The sequence below is a fragment of the Ostrinia nubilalis genome, chromosome 30 (assembly GCF_963855985.1).
Source record: "Ostrinia nubilalis chromosome 30, ilOstNubi1.1, whole genome shotgun sequence".
NCBI classification, from domain to species: Eukaryota; Metazoa; Arthropoda; class Insecta; order Lepidoptera; family Crambidae; genus Ostrinia; species Ostrinia nubilalis.
In genome coordinates, this window is record NC_087117.1 from 4,028,037 (window position 1) to 4,046,940 (window position 18,904).

At 41.8% G+C, this 18,904-nt stretch overlaps 1 protein-coding gene across 1 annotated transcript in view; it reads left to right on the top strand.

Annotated features, from left to right (window-relative positions):
• The first annotated feature begins 1,620 nt into the window (after window positions 1-1,620).
• Window positions 1,621-18,904, top strand: part of LOC135085919 (protein mahjong) — a 56,863-nt gene continuing 39,579 nt past the window's right edge. The window contains exons 1-17 of the mRNA XM_063980703.1: window positions 1,621-1,965; window positions 4,712-4,862; window positions 5,371-5,508; window positions 6,570-6,694; window positions 7,510-7,585; window positions 8,340-8,464; window positions 8,656-8,773; window positions 8,822-8,932; window positions 8,981-9,086; window positions 9,795-9,890; window positions 11,472-11,603; window positions 12,975-13,060; window positions 13,667-13,834; window positions 14,803-14,936; window positions 16,051-16,162; window positions 16,857-16,993; window positions 18,033-18,117. Of these exons, the coding sequence (XP_063836773.1) occupies window positions 1,868-1,965; window positions 4,712-4,862; window positions 5,371-5,508; window positions 6,570-6,694; window positions 7,510-7,585; window positions 8,340-8,464; window positions 8,656-8,773; window positions 8,822-8,932; window positions 8,981-9,086; window positions 9,795-9,890; window positions 11,472-11,603; window positions 12,975-13,060; window positions 13,667-13,834; window positions 14,803-14,936; window positions 16,051-16,162; window positions 16,857-16,993; window positions 18,033-18,117 (1,998 nt within the window). The 5' untranslated portion in view covers window positions 1,621-1,867. The remainder of the gene's footprint in view (window positions 1,966-4,711; window positions 4,863-5,370; window positions 5,509-6,569; window positions 6,695-7,509; window positions 7,586-8,339; window positions 8,465-8,655; window positions 8,774-8,821; window positions 8,933-8,980; window positions 9,087-9,794; window positions 9,891-11,471; window positions 11,604-12,974; window positions 13,061-13,666; window positions 13,835-14,802; window positions 14,937-16,050; window positions 16,163-16,856; window positions 16,994-18,032; window positions 18,118-18,904) is intronic.

The following is an 18,904-nucleotide window of genomic DNA, read 5'->3' on the forward strand; positions in this document are numbered from 1 at the left end:
AAACAATGCTAAAGAGTAAGCTTTAAAATAACTAAAATTAGATAAAAACAAATAAACCATCGTTCATGAGGTTCAACTTGATCTTTATTGAACAGTTTAGCCGTCTACATTCCGCAAGCAAGCAACAAGCAAGACTGCGCAACATTTAAATAATTTTAAAATTAGTATTTGAACAGATTTTCGTTCAAAAATAACTCAACTCGAAGTCCAAATAATCGTGCCAATATTTCCGAACGAAACATATTATTTTTTACAAGCTTTATATTGACTTCACTTGTTAGTATGTGTGGGACAAATCTTGCAACTGAATTTAAGACCAGTTCTCCTCAACCGATTGAGCTGAAATTTGGTATACTTATGTAAGTACGATGACAATGCAATATTATGGTACCATTGAGCTGGTCTGATGATGGAGTCGGGAGGTGGCCATAGGAACTCCTAAACAAAACGGCGGAAACTCATCGAGTTTGGGTTCGTTGGATTTGTCTTTTCGAGCACTTTAGTGTTAGATAATGTCCAGGGTCCTGAGATTAAGATATAACTAAAAAGTGTAAAATAAAATTATAATAAAAATAAACTTTTTTAAAAACAAGCTTTTATTCTGAAATTCGAAAGCTTGTAGCGCAAACAGAGAAAAAGAGGAATAAATTCCATGCGCGATACAAACTTTCGAAATTCAGAATAAAAGCTTGTTTTTAAAAAAGTTTATTTTTTTTAATTTTGGATATGCTAATTCTGGTTTGGGCATGAGGCATTTGATCCTAAGCTGCGTTTACACTGCGCGGAAATTAGCCAAGTCAAGTCAAAAAAACAGTGGAGTGGGAATGAAATGAATGAATTTCATCCCCACTCCTCTGTTTTTTTCAAAGGATTAACTTTATGGTTTTTTTGACTTGACTCGGCTAACTTCCGCATAGTGTAAAAGCAGCATTAGGTTATAAAAAAAGTTTCGTCACAGGGCTTCACGTCAAATATAATTCCCCAAAATAGGGGAAAATATTTAGATCTTATTTTTGGTAGTTGATTGAACTGCGGATCTTTGTCAGCAAGTCAGAGAGATTTTAACACAGTGTTTGACTTCTGCGTGCGCATAAGCTCTAATAAGAAAAAATCTTTATAAGAAAATATTTTTTAGCACTTAGATTTTACTTACTATAAAGGTTTCCTTGTATTTATCATGTCTTTCTTGTTAGTTGTCAATCAAATAAAATAAAAATTTGGTTTTAGTAAATTAATTTGTAATAAGCATGTTTATTTTATGAGTTATTTTTATGTATAAATGTTGTCTTATTTGTGATGTCTCTTTGTTTAAGGTATTTTGCTTAGTATAAGTATTCTTTTGAAAATTAACATTTCTCAAAATACTTATGCACCGTGTAAAATCTCAGCGAAAAAATACGACAAAGAAGAAGAAGAAGACTTTTAGTATGGAAATGTAATTTTAATAAAGTAGCGTCAAACATATGTGTGGCATTAAAATGTTTAGTAATAATGTTTTTTTTAAACAATTATCCGTATCCTTAACTTGTTACTATTTACATTTTTCACCATGTGGTGCAATAAAATAATAAGTGACGTCACAATGATACGGAAATCAACTGGGCGGTGGGGAAAATTAAAAATATATCATGGTATCCCCAAATTAAAATTTTGATGATGGAGTGCGCGGTTTAAAAGACAATACGCTTGATTATAACGAATTTAGTTGTACTATAGGAATTAATTTTATACAATGCATTGTAAAAAAGCATATTTTGTAGATTGTTAGCCAATTGCTGATTGGGGACCGAAGTATAATTACCGTGTGTTGTGGTGCGAGTGACGTTTTAGGTTATACGATTTTAAATAAAGTTTATATTTTGAAGAAATGGATTCAGCACCAGCCCAAGAGGTGACGGAGCTCCTGAGGCAGTGGGAGGAGCAGCATCAGTCGGCAAACTATGACCCAATACCGACTTTAACAAGGTATTACAACTTGGTGGAATGTTAAGCACATTTTTTCTTTAAAACCATACTTACTGGCAATTGAGGCATAAAATCTACTTAAAATACTGCAATTTATAGGCTTCGTGGTATAAACTACTAGTTAAAATACATAAAACTGATAATATATCTAAAAAACAAAAAAAATACCTGGAGAACTTTGAATATACTAACAAAGCTGTTAGCTAGTGTGATCATGATACTTTAAGCTAGTAAGTTAGGCTATAAAGGTCTTAAATCAACCTTATCTTGAGTCTAGTTAACTCTGAAAAGGTAACTAATGAGATATGTACATCAATTTGTTTGTATTACCTAGTTAGATTTCAATAAGAATAAAATTCCAATTCAACTGGTTTGCAGCCCAGAAGTACCTTATGCTTATGTATACCATAGCATAGTATTTAGACTATTGGTATATTGCTATGGTTATATGAAAATTTGGAAGTTCTATTATGATTATCAGTTTTACGTTGTTGCGAATTATTTTGCAATAATGTGGGTAAAATCATTTAAAAATTTCAGTTTACTGGAATAAAAAAATCATAGAAACGTTCATTGAAGCTGGAATCACAGACAGAATTTCAAAATTAAATTTGTGTCTACCCACAAGCAACTGGATATAAATTGTTTACTACATATTTTGGCAACCTGCCTCCCCAACCCGTCTGGCCAGCGTGGGTAGTGTAGGCCAATTCCCATTTGCCTCTGGTAAATTATAGAGGGTCTTGCTCCTGCAGTGAAGACTAAATGACCTGATGACGATGATGAGACACCTACAGACTAGAGACTTCTAGCCAGCCAATAGTTTGGTTGGCTTCCAGTTTGTATGAGGAATCTGTCGATACTGAATTAGTGTAAAAAGTGCACTTTTCTACATGTTCTACCAACTGATTAACAGCCCGATCACTTAACAGCCCGATCACTCTATCAGCCCACAAGTCTCTGATCTGCTTTCATACTTCTGGCAAACCTTTCCTTCAACCATTACATTGTTAATCACTTGTTAAAATTTAATTTTATTGTTCCCAAACACCATGCTGTTTTGTGTAAACAAACTATTGTAATGTTACGTAAGTATGTATGAATATGTTTTGACATGTTACAACTTGTCTGTGAGACTGTGATCCACTTGTCTTTTAAAATAATCATTATTTTTTATAAAAGCTTGATAAATGGGTTCTTATAATTTTTTTATTCTGTTTATTACTTACTAAAGGCTAAAAAGAAACCATGTAATTTAACCTTTAACCAGTGACATGACTATTTTATAACACTATAAGGGACATGACGTCTCACAGGCTACTACTTCGAAATCAAAAAATGGACAAAATTGCATGTGGATTACTTTAAAATTGTATTTGTATTTAACTATTGGTATGTCAATAAAACAAATGTAAATGAATTCAATCATTTTTTTTATAATTACATAGAAAAAAACTATAATTACCAATTAGTGGTAATTTTCAGCCTCAATTGATATGAGGTCCTTTTTTAGCATTTTAATAGACTATATAAATTCTATGTCAAATTTAATACTTTTTACTAAAAATCTAATAATACAGAAACCGAAAAAACATAAAAGCCACTTCTGAAAACTAAAAATATAAATTCTGACACCCGCTCAAATTGGCATAAAATCAATGGCAATTTTTGCAGAAAAGGCGAGAACATTGCAAACATAAGGTATTGCAACACCCCAACACAAGTGTACTGTGGCGGCGTAGCATGGCCTGGCACCCGGGGCGACCCCTTCCCCCCCTCCTCACCCCTCATAAGACCATAAGTTGGATGTTCATATTGCGGGGGGCTAAGGCACCCCAGAATTTTCGGGTTACCGATTTGAAGCCGAAAGATTTTAGTACTAAGTCATGAGCTATATTATTATGATGAGATGATACCAATCGCATGCACCCCCTTATCATGACATATCAGATGCGCGACGTCCTTGTCATGCAGATGCAACCTTGACGAGGTTCAAAAGGTTCAAACGATTGACTGACCGTTCGTAATATTTTATTCTTTGATGAATTCGTGGGCTGGAGTTATCATTTCCTAGTCTTTTCTGCCATTTTGCACTTAAAATAAAAAGTAGAGTGTAAAAGTTTTTGTATGACAACTAGGGACATGTAGCCTCACAGGCTACGATCGATTTTCTAATTCGTATAACTTACGTGCAAAACAACCGATAACACGTCTGCCTTCTTCTGTGGTCGTTTTAGCACTAAAACAAAAGCTACTAAGACGCTGGGTCGCTGCAAGCGAGGGGAAGTGGTCAATTCTAAGAATTTGAAAAACATGAGACGCCTGTGAGACTACGTGTCACTGGTTAAAGGTTAAGAAGACAGCTTGGCATAGGCCAGCTGCTCTTTTATAATAAAAAGACACTCAACAAATCTGATTATAGTCTGGCCACTGATTGAAGAAATTATCAACACATGAAAAATAAAAAAAAATACTGTACTAGCTTTTGCCAGCAGCTTCACCCGCGTGAAATTTCGTTTGTCACAGATCGTCATAAATTATAGCCTATTTGTTGTTCTGGGCTGTAAACAATAATACTGTAAAGTTTCATCAAAATCCGTTCTATAGTTTTTGCGTGAAAGAGTAACAAACATCCAGACATCCAAACTTTTACAATTATAATATTTTATTAGTCATGTCATGTCGATAGCCTAATAATTAAATAAAATGTACGATTGTTTTTACAATATTCTCTTTAACTTTCCAGGATAGCGGAGATAATAGAAGCGGAGACGGAGAACTTCATGAAGAAAGACCCGGACCCGTTCGACGAGCGGCACCCATCGCGGACCGACCCCGAGTGCGCGCTCGGGCACGCGCTCAAGGTCATGTTCAAGAAGGACAACTTTATGACCAAGGTAATTAACTTTGAACTTCTATGTTCTTCTGATTAATTTCAAACAACAAACAAACAGGGACAAACTTGGCCTTCACTGGTTGGGTTTTTATTGGCGGTCAAGCTGGACTTTAGCCAGGATCCACCTGGCTAAAGTCCGGTTGCCGAGCACGTAGAACTTCGTTCAATGACCCCGCGCTGTCCATCCTTATCGGCCGCCCGTAATCATGTTGCTGTCGCGCTCGCACACTCACTGCGACCGCCTGACAACTTTATGACTAAGGTGATTTTAAAAATGTCAACATCTTTCTCGACATAGCTTGCAGAATTGCTAAAATCAAGTGGCTGTGGGCAGGGCACATAGCTCGTAGAGCTCAAACTCATTGGATTTGTCTCATATTTATAAAATGTACTATGTATCATGAGTAGAGTCTTAGTTCAAAAGAATGCCAACGATTTAAGTCACCTTGTAGTTTAGTGTGGTGTAAAATAAAGAGAATTTATTAATCATTATTTTTCTTTGTTCGCAGCTAGTAAACGACTACGTTCGCGACACTTACTACTCGCGTCAGAACATAACCGGGCGTGACGTGCTGAAGCTGAACATAGCTGCCTGCCGCCTCACGCTCGACCTTATGCCCGGGCTCGAGATGAGCGTCGTGTTCCAGGTGACGTCACAACCTCAGGCTCACGCATCACTTTTAATAGATACTACTATTTCTATAGTTCTCTAGTTTGTTCTCATCATGCGCGTCATCGTCGTAGTTCAACATCATCATCATTTCAGCCACAGGACGTCAGCTGCTGAACATAGGCCTCCCCCAATGACTTCTACATCGCATGGTTGGTAGCGGCCTGCATCCAGCGCCTTCCTGCTATCTTTATGAGGAGTTAATCTTGAAAAATTTATGAGTATTAAAAAGATGAATAAAGAAGAAACTGGTACACAGAAGATACTGGATACATCTATTTCTTTCAAATGAATAACGACAGTCAGTGCTTGAGGTATGGGGGAGCGACATGGTAAGGGTGCCATTGACATATTATGACGTCACAAAAACACCTTCCCGTCCATACCTCAGGCACTGACTCAATCATGGGGCGTACCCAGCAAAAGTCATAGTATATCCAGCTCTTAATTTTCTGACAAAGGTGACTGAGTTTCTTCCGCCACTTCTTCTCAGCACCAGTCCACATGTCCCGAAGTGGTGGTAGGGCAAGCTATATTTGGGACGTGTATAAGTGCCCTGGAAATCCCCTATCCGTCCCCCGGACACGGCCTGAGCCGAGGTCCGAGCCTACCGTGGCGCCCTCAGGCCGCGTCCGTAGTCCCCTCGATCGGGCCCACTAGAGTGAGCCCGCCGTAGGCTGGACTTTGGTCCAACACCGCGGTGGGCAACCCTCTAGTTGGGTTCGCCACTGATCGGGCGCCTTATGCGCTCGATACGGCCCGATCGCGAACGTTGGTCTGCGACCGACGATCGCCAAACGGCTAGAGTACCTTCTGTACTCGCCACTCTGCCCGGTGAAGCTGGAAAAGCTCCTCAAGCTACCAGCGCGCGTCCCTTAAAAAAAAAAGCCCTGGAAAGGGCCTATGTACTGAATAAACTATTTCATTTCTTAGTTCCTTCAGCGACTTCAAGGGGGGCAGCCTTCCCCCTCTGGTTACGCCCATGGACTCCAGTTAAGCGTAGTAAGTCCAGACCTATAACAAAGTTTATTTCTGCAGGACAACGAGTCTCTCATACACCGTCTGGTGAACTGGGCCACCAACTCGCCCGAGCCGCTGCAGTGCTACGCGACCGGACTACTGGCGGCCGCCATGGAGGTGCAAGAGATCGCGACCAACTTCCGGTGAGCCGTCTTGTATACAGGGCGTCCCTAGCGCGCCCTAGCCACCGCCTGGTCAACTGGGCCACCAACTAGACGAGCCGCTGCAGTGCTACGCGACCGGACTACTGGCGGCCGCCATGGAGGTGCAAGAGATTGCGACCAACTTCCGGTGAGCCGTCTTGTATACAGGGCGTCTCTAGCGCGCCCTAGCCACCGCCTGGTTAACTGGGCCACCAACTAGACGAGCCGCTGCAGTGCTACGCGACCGGACTACTGGCGGCCGCCATGGAGGTGCAAGAGATTGCGACCAACTTCCGGTGAGCCGTCTTGTATACAGGGTGTCCCATAAAGTTAATATAAAAAATAAAAAAACGTTTATTGCTTTTTACACAAAAGGAATTACAAGAAACAAAATTACATTATAAGCTTAAAATAACTTATATGCTAAAAGAAAAAGCAAATGGAGGTGGCTCAGCATGTGCCGCCAAGGACTACCTGCCCTAGACAGCGCTGGTTTTCAGCCACCACCATTTCTCTTGAGGTGTTGGTCGAGAAAATGGTCACATATACCTAGCGGAATAGAGCGACAAAGGACTGAGCGAGCGAGATGAAGCAGCAACACTGTGATAAAAAGAGATGCGAGATGCGACGTAACAGAACCGTTTATTGCAACTATTTGACAGTTCGTTAACACCTATTGGCACGCTGAAAATTGGAAGTCTGTGATTTTTCAGGTTTTACGCGAGTGAAATTGTGGATATTTATGACAAATAGTGCTTCAGAAACGTGGTGACTGAAATATTTTTGCACGGTGTTAAAATATGTTTTCGTTGCAGGGATCTGAACGCTATGCTAGTGCCGAGAATGCTAAAGAGGCTACACGAATTGAGAAACAAAACGCTGGATGATAAGGTGAGCAATATATTTTTGGCAATAATAATGATAGTAAGGCGGTTATCACATCTCGCATCTCTTTTTAAGGATTTAATCATTGTATGCAAGTACCTCAGTTTGTATAGAAAACACGCGCGGCACTTCACACTGACAACGCGTCCGCGCGCGTGATTTTTTATATGAAAATCACGCGCTCCGCGGCGGAACGCGGCGCAGTGTGATAACCGTCTAATAGCTATAAAGCAACTTTTTGTAACGGTGTAGTATCGAGCTACGTTGCGATATCGTAGATTTCCTCGATACGACGCATTTTTACGATATCTGTGTAGATTTAGCGCATATCTTAGTCTGTCCTTAAGGTATGGGAGCGGCACGGGAGGATTTGCTTTGCTTTTTTGACGTCGAACGTCAAGGGGACTTCAGATGTGCTTCAGAATTGTATGAAATAAAGAATCATTTTTTATTGTTTTTCAAGTAGGCTTTTAAAAAGCACGTTTACACGTCCCAGTATTAACCCTACCACTGCTTCGAGAAAGAAAGAAGCCGCGCAAAAAACTCAGTTGTATTATATGCTCTGCCACATCATTATGTCAATTTCAGCGAATATCTGAATCATATTTCAAATATGCTTCAGATATTAGCTAAATATGATATTTGAAGTCTCGCTGATGTTTGTCTTCACAAAAACACCCTCCCGTGCCACTCCCACACTTCAGGCATTGACTCAGTTACGCGTTAGAAATATAGTTAAGTTTTTGTCTCGTTCCCGCAGCCTTGCCAGAATTCCGTCACGCCGCCGAGTCAAACTCGTCACTTCGCGCGATTCGACAAGAAACGCAACCACGACCACAACGGCCGAAGCAACGGGCCCGCGCCCGACAAGAGAGGTACTGTAGCGTGACAGCAGGCGACAGTTGTCTTGTTCCCGCAGCCTTGCCAGTTCCGTCACGCCGCCGAGCCAGACGCGGCACTTCGCGCGATTCGACAAGAAACGCAACCACGACCACAACGGCCGAAGCAACGGGCCCGCGCCCGACAAGAGAGGTACTGTAGCGTGACAGCAGGCGACAGTTGTCTTGTTCCCGCAGCCTTGCCAGTTCCGTCACGCCGCCGAGCCAGACGCGGCACTTCGCGCGATTCGACAAGAAACGAAACCACGACCACAACGGGCGAAGCAACGGGCCCGCGCCCGACAAGAGAGGTACTGTAGCGTGACAGCAGACGACAGTTGTCTCGTTCCCGCAGCCTTGCTAGAACTCCGTCACGCCGCCGAGCCAGACGCGGCACTTCGCGCGATTCGACAAGAAGCGCAACCACGACCACAACGGGCGAAGCAACGGGCCCGCGCCCGACAAGAGAGGTACTGTAGCGTGACAGCAGACGACAGTTGTCTCGTTCCCGCAGCCTTGCTAGAACTCCGTCACGCCGCCGAGCCAGACGCGGCACTTCGCGCGATTCGACAAGAAGCGCAACCACGACCACAACGGGCGAAGCAACGGGCCCGCGCCCGACAAGAGAGGTACTGTAGCGTGACAGCAGACGACAGTTGTTGTCTCGTTCCCGCAGCCTTGCCAGAACTCCGTCACGCCGCCGAGCCGACTATTCCCACCTGTCGTTCCCACCGCTGCAACTCCTGTGTAGCCAGGATCTGCAGCTTGACCGCCAATAAAAACCCAAGTAATTTTAGTGATAGTGAGCGCGCCGATGAGTCGATTTCACTCGAACGAAGAACTCGAAAGCGGCTCCTCAATACTACGTCCAGCGCCGGTCCGAAACCGGATAAAAACCGGCTCGTCCACACACGCCCTTCTACCGGAGCGTGGTTGCTACTCGAGAACTTTTGCCCTGTATGAATATTCTTCACAGACGACATACGGCTACAGGCTGGAATAAACTGCATACGAGTGATCGGGGACAGAAGTCGGTGAAAATTCGAAGAGGTGGCCTATGTTCGAAGACGATCCCAAAGGTTCAGCCTTTGATAGATCAATATTCTTTAATATTTTTTTAAGAATTATTAGCAATTTGTAAATATGAACAATGCAAATTACTAATAATCTCGTTAACCCCTCGTGGTAAGCTAAATATGCTTGTGTTACGAGTTGGGTTCACCACAATAGGTGGGCGGTGGGAATCGAACCCGCGTTCCTCCGGTCACGAGTCGGCCAGTCAGGCACCTTCACCGTTCGGCTATCGTCGCTTCAATAAATATATTTTGTTTGCACAGACCGGGACAAAGACGAGGGAGGGGGAGGAGACATGTTGGTGGAAGACGCGCCGCACCCGCGGGACCCAGAGACGCCCGTCAAAAACTTCAGCAATTGTAAGTTTCATAAAATTAAATTATGATAAAACTAGCTATCCACATAATAATATAAAAATATTATTATGTTTTGTCTCAGCATCGAACGCAGCCTGCTCGCCGGAACACTGGGGCATGATGTCGCCGCCGCCGCAGCCTCCTTATTCTTATGAAAATGATAACAATCTAAGCATCAAAAGAACCAGCACCCCCATCACCCATCCCTTTTCTCCAATTCCTCACGAACCAAAACTGTAATAACATAGTTATTGTCTCTCCATAGCATTGAACGCAGCCTGCTCGCCGGAGCATTGGGGCATGTCGCCGCCGCCGGACATCCCTTCCTCTCATAAAATAATGTGATATTAGTACCCATAGCACAAGCTTTGTCTAGTTTGGGACTAGAGGCGCAGTGTAAATGTTCAAGAATATTCGTATTATTGAATGCTCTACCTCCCCCTCCTATTATCTGCATTACCTCTCACCTTTACTCAATTCCAATGAGTTACATAATGTAACTCATTAATAAACGTCGCGTTAAGACCCGTGTCTTACTATTTTAGTTGAAATGGAACGCGAAAGTTTAAAATCTTATATGTATAGTATTTTAACATACTTGTCTTGTCTCAGCATCGAACGCAGCCTGCTCGTCGGAGCACTGGGGCATGATGTCGCCGCCGGACCTCTCTTATTATAATATTATATAATATTATATTATTGAATGCTCTACCTCCCCCCCTCTTATCTGCATTACCTCTTACCTTCACTAAATTCCTCACCAAAACTGTATAGTATAGTAACATCTGGGGGCACGGCAGTGCCCCCACCAAGTCGAGCAAAAAAGCGGCACGGCCGTACCATCCTTTTCTCGAAGCAATTCAGGCCATTTTCGACCCCCTGTAACTTCGTTGTGGATAAAACTAGAAGACTGAATTTTCAGTAACCATGCAGGCATTGTAAAGACACGGTATATTTCAAATTTCATTCAATTTGAACCAGTAGTTTAAGAATTATAACGGGTCAAAGTTTCTTAATTTTGTCACTCACTGACTCACTGACTCACCGATCATCAAAACTCTAAGGCACTTCTAGCAGACCTAGAAGCTCCAAATTTGGAATATAAGTAGTGTTTGGTGTATGAATCAAGGAAAAACTAAAATATTTGAGGGCACGGTAGTGCAACCGCCAAGTCGAGTAAAATTTTTCAATTTCGGTCCAGTTTTCTAGATACATAACTGCTATCTACAAAATACAAAAAGAAATGAGATCCCATCAAAAACAATACTTGTCAAAAAAACCAAGTCTCGCAACTCAGTTGTTCTACGGTAAAAAGTTGTGAGATCCATGTAATACCAAGTCCAGGCCAGGAAATCTTTAACGTTTTACATAAATTATTGACTTGGCCATCGCATGAAAACACGTGTAAATTAAATTATTTAGTGCGATGGCCAAGTCAATAATTTATGTAAAACGTTAAAGATTTCCTGGCCTGGACTTGGTATTACATGGATCTCACAACTTTTTACCGTAGAACAACTGAGTTGCGAGACTTGGTTTTTTTGACAAGTATTGTTTTTGATGGTACTTATTTTCTTGTCTCAGCATCGAACGCAGCCTGCTCGCCGGAGCACTGGGGCATGATGTCGCCGCCGCCGCGCCCGCCGCCGCCCGCGCCGCTGCCGCACGAGACCTCCTCCAACTCCAGCTGGGCCGAGATGGAGACCTACGTCATCGGTGAGTGGCCCGAGGCTACGTCGTCGAACGCAGCCTGCTCGCCGGAACACTGGGGCCAGTTTTTATGCAAGAATATGCTATAGTCCGATTTTTAATTCGACGGAATTCTGACAGCTGTCATTTTTTGACAATTCAGATGTAATAAGCCTTTTTTGCTTCGAATTATTAATAAATAATATGAAATGAAATTTCATCAAGTACAACTTACAAGAATGAACTATTGTTTGTTTTGTGAATTCAATGTACACTAATTATTACGTATATTTTAGAGATTAAATAGAAAAAAACTTTTTTTAACACAGTAAAACAACATATTATCATAAACGAAAATATGTATTGATCATCAATCATCATTATCGTCATCATAATCAACTTGGATTATAAAATTGGCATCTTGTTAAATTGGTTATTTTATGCAACTAAGATTTTATTAACAAAAGGATTTTCATAAAAAAGGTTTGTAACCCATGAATTATTGGCCAGGGAGTCCAGTAGTAGAAAAATAATTTCCCAATTTTTTTTGTAACTTCAAAAATATGATAATAAAAATTCAAATAACTATTTTGAAATGAGCAGTACATTTTTAAGCCTTAGTTTTTCAAGTGAAACCTTAAATTCAAGAAAGGATTATTTTTTAATTTGCGGAAATGCTCTCCATTCTTAGTGGGAATGTTTCAATGTTGGCAGCACTTCTGAAATGTCAAAATTCCGTCGAATTAAAAATCAGAGTTTAGAGTCTAGCAGAGCTAGACCATCTAAATAATGATTTCGAATCCGGGCCATATGTCGTCGCTGCCTCATAAGATCTCATTCTACTCTAGCTGGGCCGAGATGGAGACCTACGTCATCGGTGAGTGGTGTTGCCAGTCCCAAGAAAATTTTCAAAATGTTGCTAGTTTGCTGCCAGTTTTTAAGCAAGAAGTGGCTTAGAAGTTAGATCATCTAAATAATGACATAGACATCGGGCCATATATCGTCGCTGCCGCATGTGACCTCGTACAACTCCAGCTGGGCCGAGATGGTAACCTACGTCATCGGTGAGTGGCCCGAGGCTACGTCATCGAACGCAGCCTGCTCGCCCGAGCACTGGGGCATAATGTCGGCATGATGTCGAGTATTGAGTTAAAAAGATCGGTTCACATTTGTTACGTAGAGAACTACCAATGACGGCTATCGTTTTAATACTTTTTTTTAAACTTTCGCTTCGTTCATTGGATAATTTAATTTATTCAAACAGTTTTTAACTCTATACGCAGATAAGTAACAAATATTACCTGTATTTGCCTGACGTTTCGACCGAGTCTTTCGGTTGTCTGCGAAGTGTCTTAAGGTTAAATGAGAGCTTTTAGTATAAAAATATGTTTGTTTCAGGCAATATACAAATTCACCCTCCGACAGACGCGACGAAACAGATGTTGATATTGCGTTATTTAACACCTATGGGGGAATATCAAGAGGTGAGTCTTTTTTACGATTACATAATATGATAGGACATTTAAACACACTTCATTGTGGTCTTTAAAACTAAATTCAAATTTAAATAGTTTATTCATTACATAGGCCCCTTCTAGGGCACATAATATACGCGTCCCAAATATAGCTTGCCCTACTTCCACACACACACAATTTTAAATCAACTGTAAGATTTTTTACTCAATGAGGTTTTTCCCTCATACAGTTGGCAAATTAGTGACGTCATCGGCTTGTACTTTCTTACAAATTCCATGATAGTCTCGTTTTGACAGTTTAAAGTATATCAATTGATTGGTAGTGTTAAACAAAAAAGCCATAACCCAATTATTACGGCGTCTTCTTAACCCGCTTTCATGAGATAAAAATAATATCCTGTGTATCTGGCGATATTCCTTCCATCACGTCGCCCAAGGTTCGATGCCAGTGCAGACTATAAAGGCGCAGGTACACTATGCGGGAAATTGATCGAACAGAAACGCGAAACTAACTGAAATGCGTGTTTACATCTGTCTCGATCAATTTCGCGCATAGCGTACCTACACTATAGGTATTACCTGCACGTAATCACTAATGACTGCTTTCCCCAACAGTTCTTATCACACGTGTTCGAACAAAACGCCCTTGGCCTGATCCTGGGCTACTTGAACGTGCGTGAGTCGCGCGACTCGCGGCTCGCGTTCGAGGCTCTCAAGTACCTCGCGGCGCTGCTGTGCCACAAGAAGTTCTCCATCGACTTCATCAACATGGGCGGCCTGCAGGTAGGAGCTGGTCCGAGCCGTTTCATGATAATTCATGCTAAATCATGTATTTCCTCCGCCATTTTCCGCAGTTTGGCACCTCACGTCACATCATTTTACCGAAGTCAGCCCTATAGCTTCGGCGCAGTGCCGATCACTGACGTTTGTCAGCAAAATGGTGCTTGACTTTTGAGACAGGCTAAATTACACCATATTGTTAATGACATTGAGCATTCATTTTTTTAAATACCTTCGCGAAGTAAAACTTCTGTACGTAGTACTTATTATTATTGTGGTTATATACTGAACCGAGTCGCGTTCGAGGCTCTCAAGTACCTCGCGGCGCTACTGTGCCACAAGAAGTTCTCCATCGACTTCATCAACATGGGCGGCCTGCAGGTAGGAGCTGGTTCCAGCCGCGGCCGTTAGATGGCGTTATATACTCGCAATAACTTTTGTAGCGCAGCGTATTGGTTCCGCGATGCGGCCGATAGATGGCGTTAGATGTAAGTTAGCTCGCACTAGAGTTCGGGTCTGCATTGTGCAATTGCTGTGTTTAGCATTAGCAAGAACTACGGCATCAAGAGGTGGCGTTAGACAAAACATAACTTGTAGAATTCAGTCTTGCAAGTCAGCGCTTCAGTAGATGGCTGGGTCAACAGATGGCATTAAGTTTAAGTTATCACGCATAATAACTACACTTGCAAGTCTACGTATTAGATCGTTTCATCCACGAAGACACGCCCCACTAATTTTTGGTCTCAGTCGCGCGGGGCGCGGGGAGTTTGATCCGAACAATCTGAGCGGCATTATTGTAGTGTGAGTGTGCACTCATGGATAATTTAGCGTGTACCGATAACACTCAAACATTAGCGGAAGAATGGTGGAGCGCGTCTTTGTGGATGAAACGATATGTAATAATTTATAACTGATAATTTTTTTTAGATATTTTATTCAACATAATAATATAAACCTGTGTTTTGTTCCAGAAATTTCTAGAAGTACCAAGACCATCGGTGGCAGCCACCGGCGTGTCGATATGCCTGTACTACCTGGCGTACTGCGAGGACGCGATGGAGCGAGTGTGCCTTCTGCCCCGCTCCACCCTCGCTGATCTAGTCAAGTGAGTTTGTGCTTTGCGGCGTAGGACATACGGTTCAAATTAGAACACTACGGTCATATCGCACCATAGTCAATGAGAAGTAAAGACATATCGTACTGCGAGGAAGCGAGATGGAGCGAGTGTGCCTTCTGCCCCGCTTTATTCTTGCTGATCTAGTCAAGTGAGTTTGAGCCTTGCTGCGTAGAACATACGGCTTAAATTAGAACTCCTCGGTTATATCGCACAGCGTACCGTAGTCAATGAGAATTATTAGGACCTGGCGTTGTGAAGAAGAGCGAGTGTGCCTTCTGCCCCGCTCTACCCTTGCTGATCTAATCAAGTGAATTTGAGCCTTGTTGCTTAGACCATACGTCTGAAATTAGAATACCCCGGTTATATTACACTATAGGCAAGTGAGTTTGTGCCTTGCGGCGTAGGACATACGGTCGAAATTAGAACAATTGATCATCTCACACTACCTGGCGTTGTGAAGACGCGATGGAGCGAGTGTGCCTTCTGCCCCGCTCCACCCTTGCTGATCTAGTCAAGTGAGTTTGAACTCTACTGCGTAGGATATACGGCTTAAATTGGAACATCCTAGATATATCGCACCGTAGTTAATGAGTTTTGTTAAGATCTGACGTACTGCGAGTAACGCGATGGTGCACTTGTGAACGGATCATTGTAAGTGGAGCTTTGGGAGTACACTTACCATAAGGAGTGCTTAGCTTAGACGCTATTGTCTTGCAGAACCTATTGTTTTGCAGAGTTACTCTCCAAGCTTACCGGGTCTACCTATTTGTACACACGGTTTATGAATACAGTTCCTGCTGTGAAGTTTCATTTCATCTCACCTTAGCTCTGCCAATTAATCGGTGCGATCTCTTATTATACTGAAAACCAGCGTCGTGGCCTTCCCCACCGTGCCACGGCATATTATTATGCTGAATGGAGTCCCATTGCGATGGACATCGCTGTTGCAACAGGGTGGCACTGCTCCGTTCACATTTTATGTCCTTGTAATATTTATATCTTTTCTTCCGTATACTTTCTTTGTCCTTATCTAAGTGATGTTCATCGTAATGTTTCTTTCAATTTTCTATTACAAAGCTTTATTATTATTATCTGTCGTCAGATACGCGCTGTGGCTGCTAGAATGCTCGCACGACTCGGGCCGCTGCCACGCGACCATGTTCTTCGGGCTGTCCTTCCAGTTCCGCGTCATCCTCGAGGAGTTCGACTATCAGGTGAGCGTGTTTTGTGAAAAATATTGTTGGCAGGTAGCTAATAGTTCACAAGATAGGCCCCCATAATAGGCTATTATGGGGGCTAGCTAGATGACAAAATTTCCATTATTTGTCCGTCAGACAGATAATTAGAAAATATTAGACTCATATTTTTGGTGTATATCTTTTCTTGAAGGTTTACTAAACCTTTGTTTGTCTCCTGTCATCCGCTTTGCACTGGAGGGAAGTCGAACCTTAACTTCGAACTCCTATGTTTTCTCTGATTAATTTAGTTTATTCTATTTTGTTTTATTCAGAAAACAAACAGCTTACAAATACATAAATTGCATAGATACAGTGTAGTTAGTCAAAGCCTATAGTTTTCAGTTTTCACCTCTGTAGCTACGGGGTATAAAATTTAACAATTTTTAACTATAAATAGTAACAAAGAAAAATATGGAAAGAAAGAAGTTGCGGGACAGTTTAATTTTCCCTTGGGACAAACTTGGCCTTCACTGGTTGGGTTTTTATTGGCTGTCAAGCTGTAGATCATACACAGAAGTTGCAGCGGTGAGAACGAGAGGTGGGAATAGTCCCGTAATGTAAACCGTGAAATAGCAATAAAGAATTTGACTTTGACTTTGAAATGATGGTGATGATTATGTCAATCCTAGGATCTTTCATCGTGCCTAATGTATTGTCATCCTTATTCCAGGACGGTCTCAGAAAGCTGTACAACGTGATATCGACGCTGCCGATCCTCGGGTCGGATGACGAGGAGATGAGGGTATCTGACGACGAGACGTGCGCCGCGCGACAGATCGTCCGCCACGTTTGTGTGGCCACCCGCCGGTGAGTGTTGTAGAAACATCGACTATCGATCGATTGATATAGCTCACACCCAACATCACTAACTCATTTAGGCGGTTATCACACTGCGCCGCGCTCCGCTGCGGTACGCGGGACGACAGATTTAATCATTGTATGCAAGTACCTCAGTTTGTATAGAAAACACGCGCGGCACAACACACTGACAACGCGTCTTCGCGCGATAACCAATTAGATTTCATTCTCAATTTCATTCAATCTGAATGACATCTGATTGGTTGTTCAAAATATTTCTCCGCTCCGTTCTGACTTGGTAGAAACCTGGTCTAAAGGGTCGGACTAGCCGACTCGATATCCGAGGAACGCGGGTTCGATCCACTATTTCTATCGACAATTTTTTTTGTGCAAGACGGCAGGTATTTGACCGCAATCGCACCTTGTAAAATATGCAATACAAATTACAAAATAATATTCTATACATATACAGTAGAACGCCGATTATCCGAACGCCGATTAACCGAATCGCCAATTATCCGAATCGGTCCTAAGCATAATATAACAAATTAAAACCAAGTAATTTTTGTTTTGTTATGTTGTAACTAGTTAGAACTCGCAGGAGTCTAGCTATTTCAACTAAGCGTTATTGTAGAACTGTAAACACAGTTAATAAAGTTTATTCTATGTGTGACAGTTCGTTTTTAACACGCTTTTTCTTTATTACCAGTCTATGGCCGATTATCCGAATCGACCCCGGTCCCAATTAATTCGGATAATCGGCGTTCTACTGTAATTAAATTAAATCGATAGTGATACCGCTATGTCGATAATATCGATTGAAATACCAATATTATCGACAGTACTTTTTCTAAGTCATACTATCGATAATATTGTAGAAATACGTAAACACTATCGATATTATCGACATATCGATAGTATGACTGATTTCAGGCCCTTTGACAGAACGGATTGTACCGTTTGCTCTTTTTAACATATGTGTCTCTTTTGTATTCCTCTTGTTTTGTGTGTTAATATTACGTAAGTAATCTTGTTGATTTGTTTTCAGATATCTAGAGGCTCACTTGAGGCTACGGGCGGCGCAGGTGGCGAGGCAGCAAGGCGACAATGTGCCCGAGCCGCCTCCTTATAAGGTCAGGACATAAATATTAATCACACACATATTAGCCACATCACTATACGTCTACCGCATAAATAAGTCAGTTCCTGTGGGTCTAGTCAAAACGCACTTTAAAATCGCAAACCCATCGCAAACCAGTCGCAAACAAATAAACAAATCGCAAAAGAGGTCGATAACAAAAAAGGCTTAGTCAAACGGCAAAAAATCGAATCGCAAAGCCCTACCTATCGATAATCGAAAGACTGGATTGAAATTTCCCATACAAAGGCTTAGCCAACATGCATTTAAGACTCAATCAAAATCGAATCGAATCGCAACACCCGCCATTTTCATTGCGATTACTAAAACCCCGGTGATAAGCTTCGATTCGATCGAAAACCAATAGGGTGAGTTGCATCACCTAACTTTGACCGTAACTATGACGTTAACCGGTGTTTTTTGTATGGAGTTTGACAGATTTTAGACGTTTGTCAAAGTTAAACTAAGATGGTGCAACCCACCGTAAGGCTGTTTTGACAAATCCGTATCGCGATGTCGTTTTGACAGTTAGTTTGACGGCGAAGCATAGACGTAAACAGAGAGCAGAAAGAAGGAAGAAACAAATTAAAAAAAAAAGCTAAAAAAAGTAAAAACAATCGCAAAGTCATAGACATTTTTTAACTTTTATTCGATTTTGAATGAACTTTTATATCGCCGCGTCGTTGGTGGTTCAATGTGCATTTTGGCTGCCATTTTCCGATCGAATCGAATTACTGGTGACGCGGCGACTGACATTAGTGAAAACTTCCTATTGGTTTGCG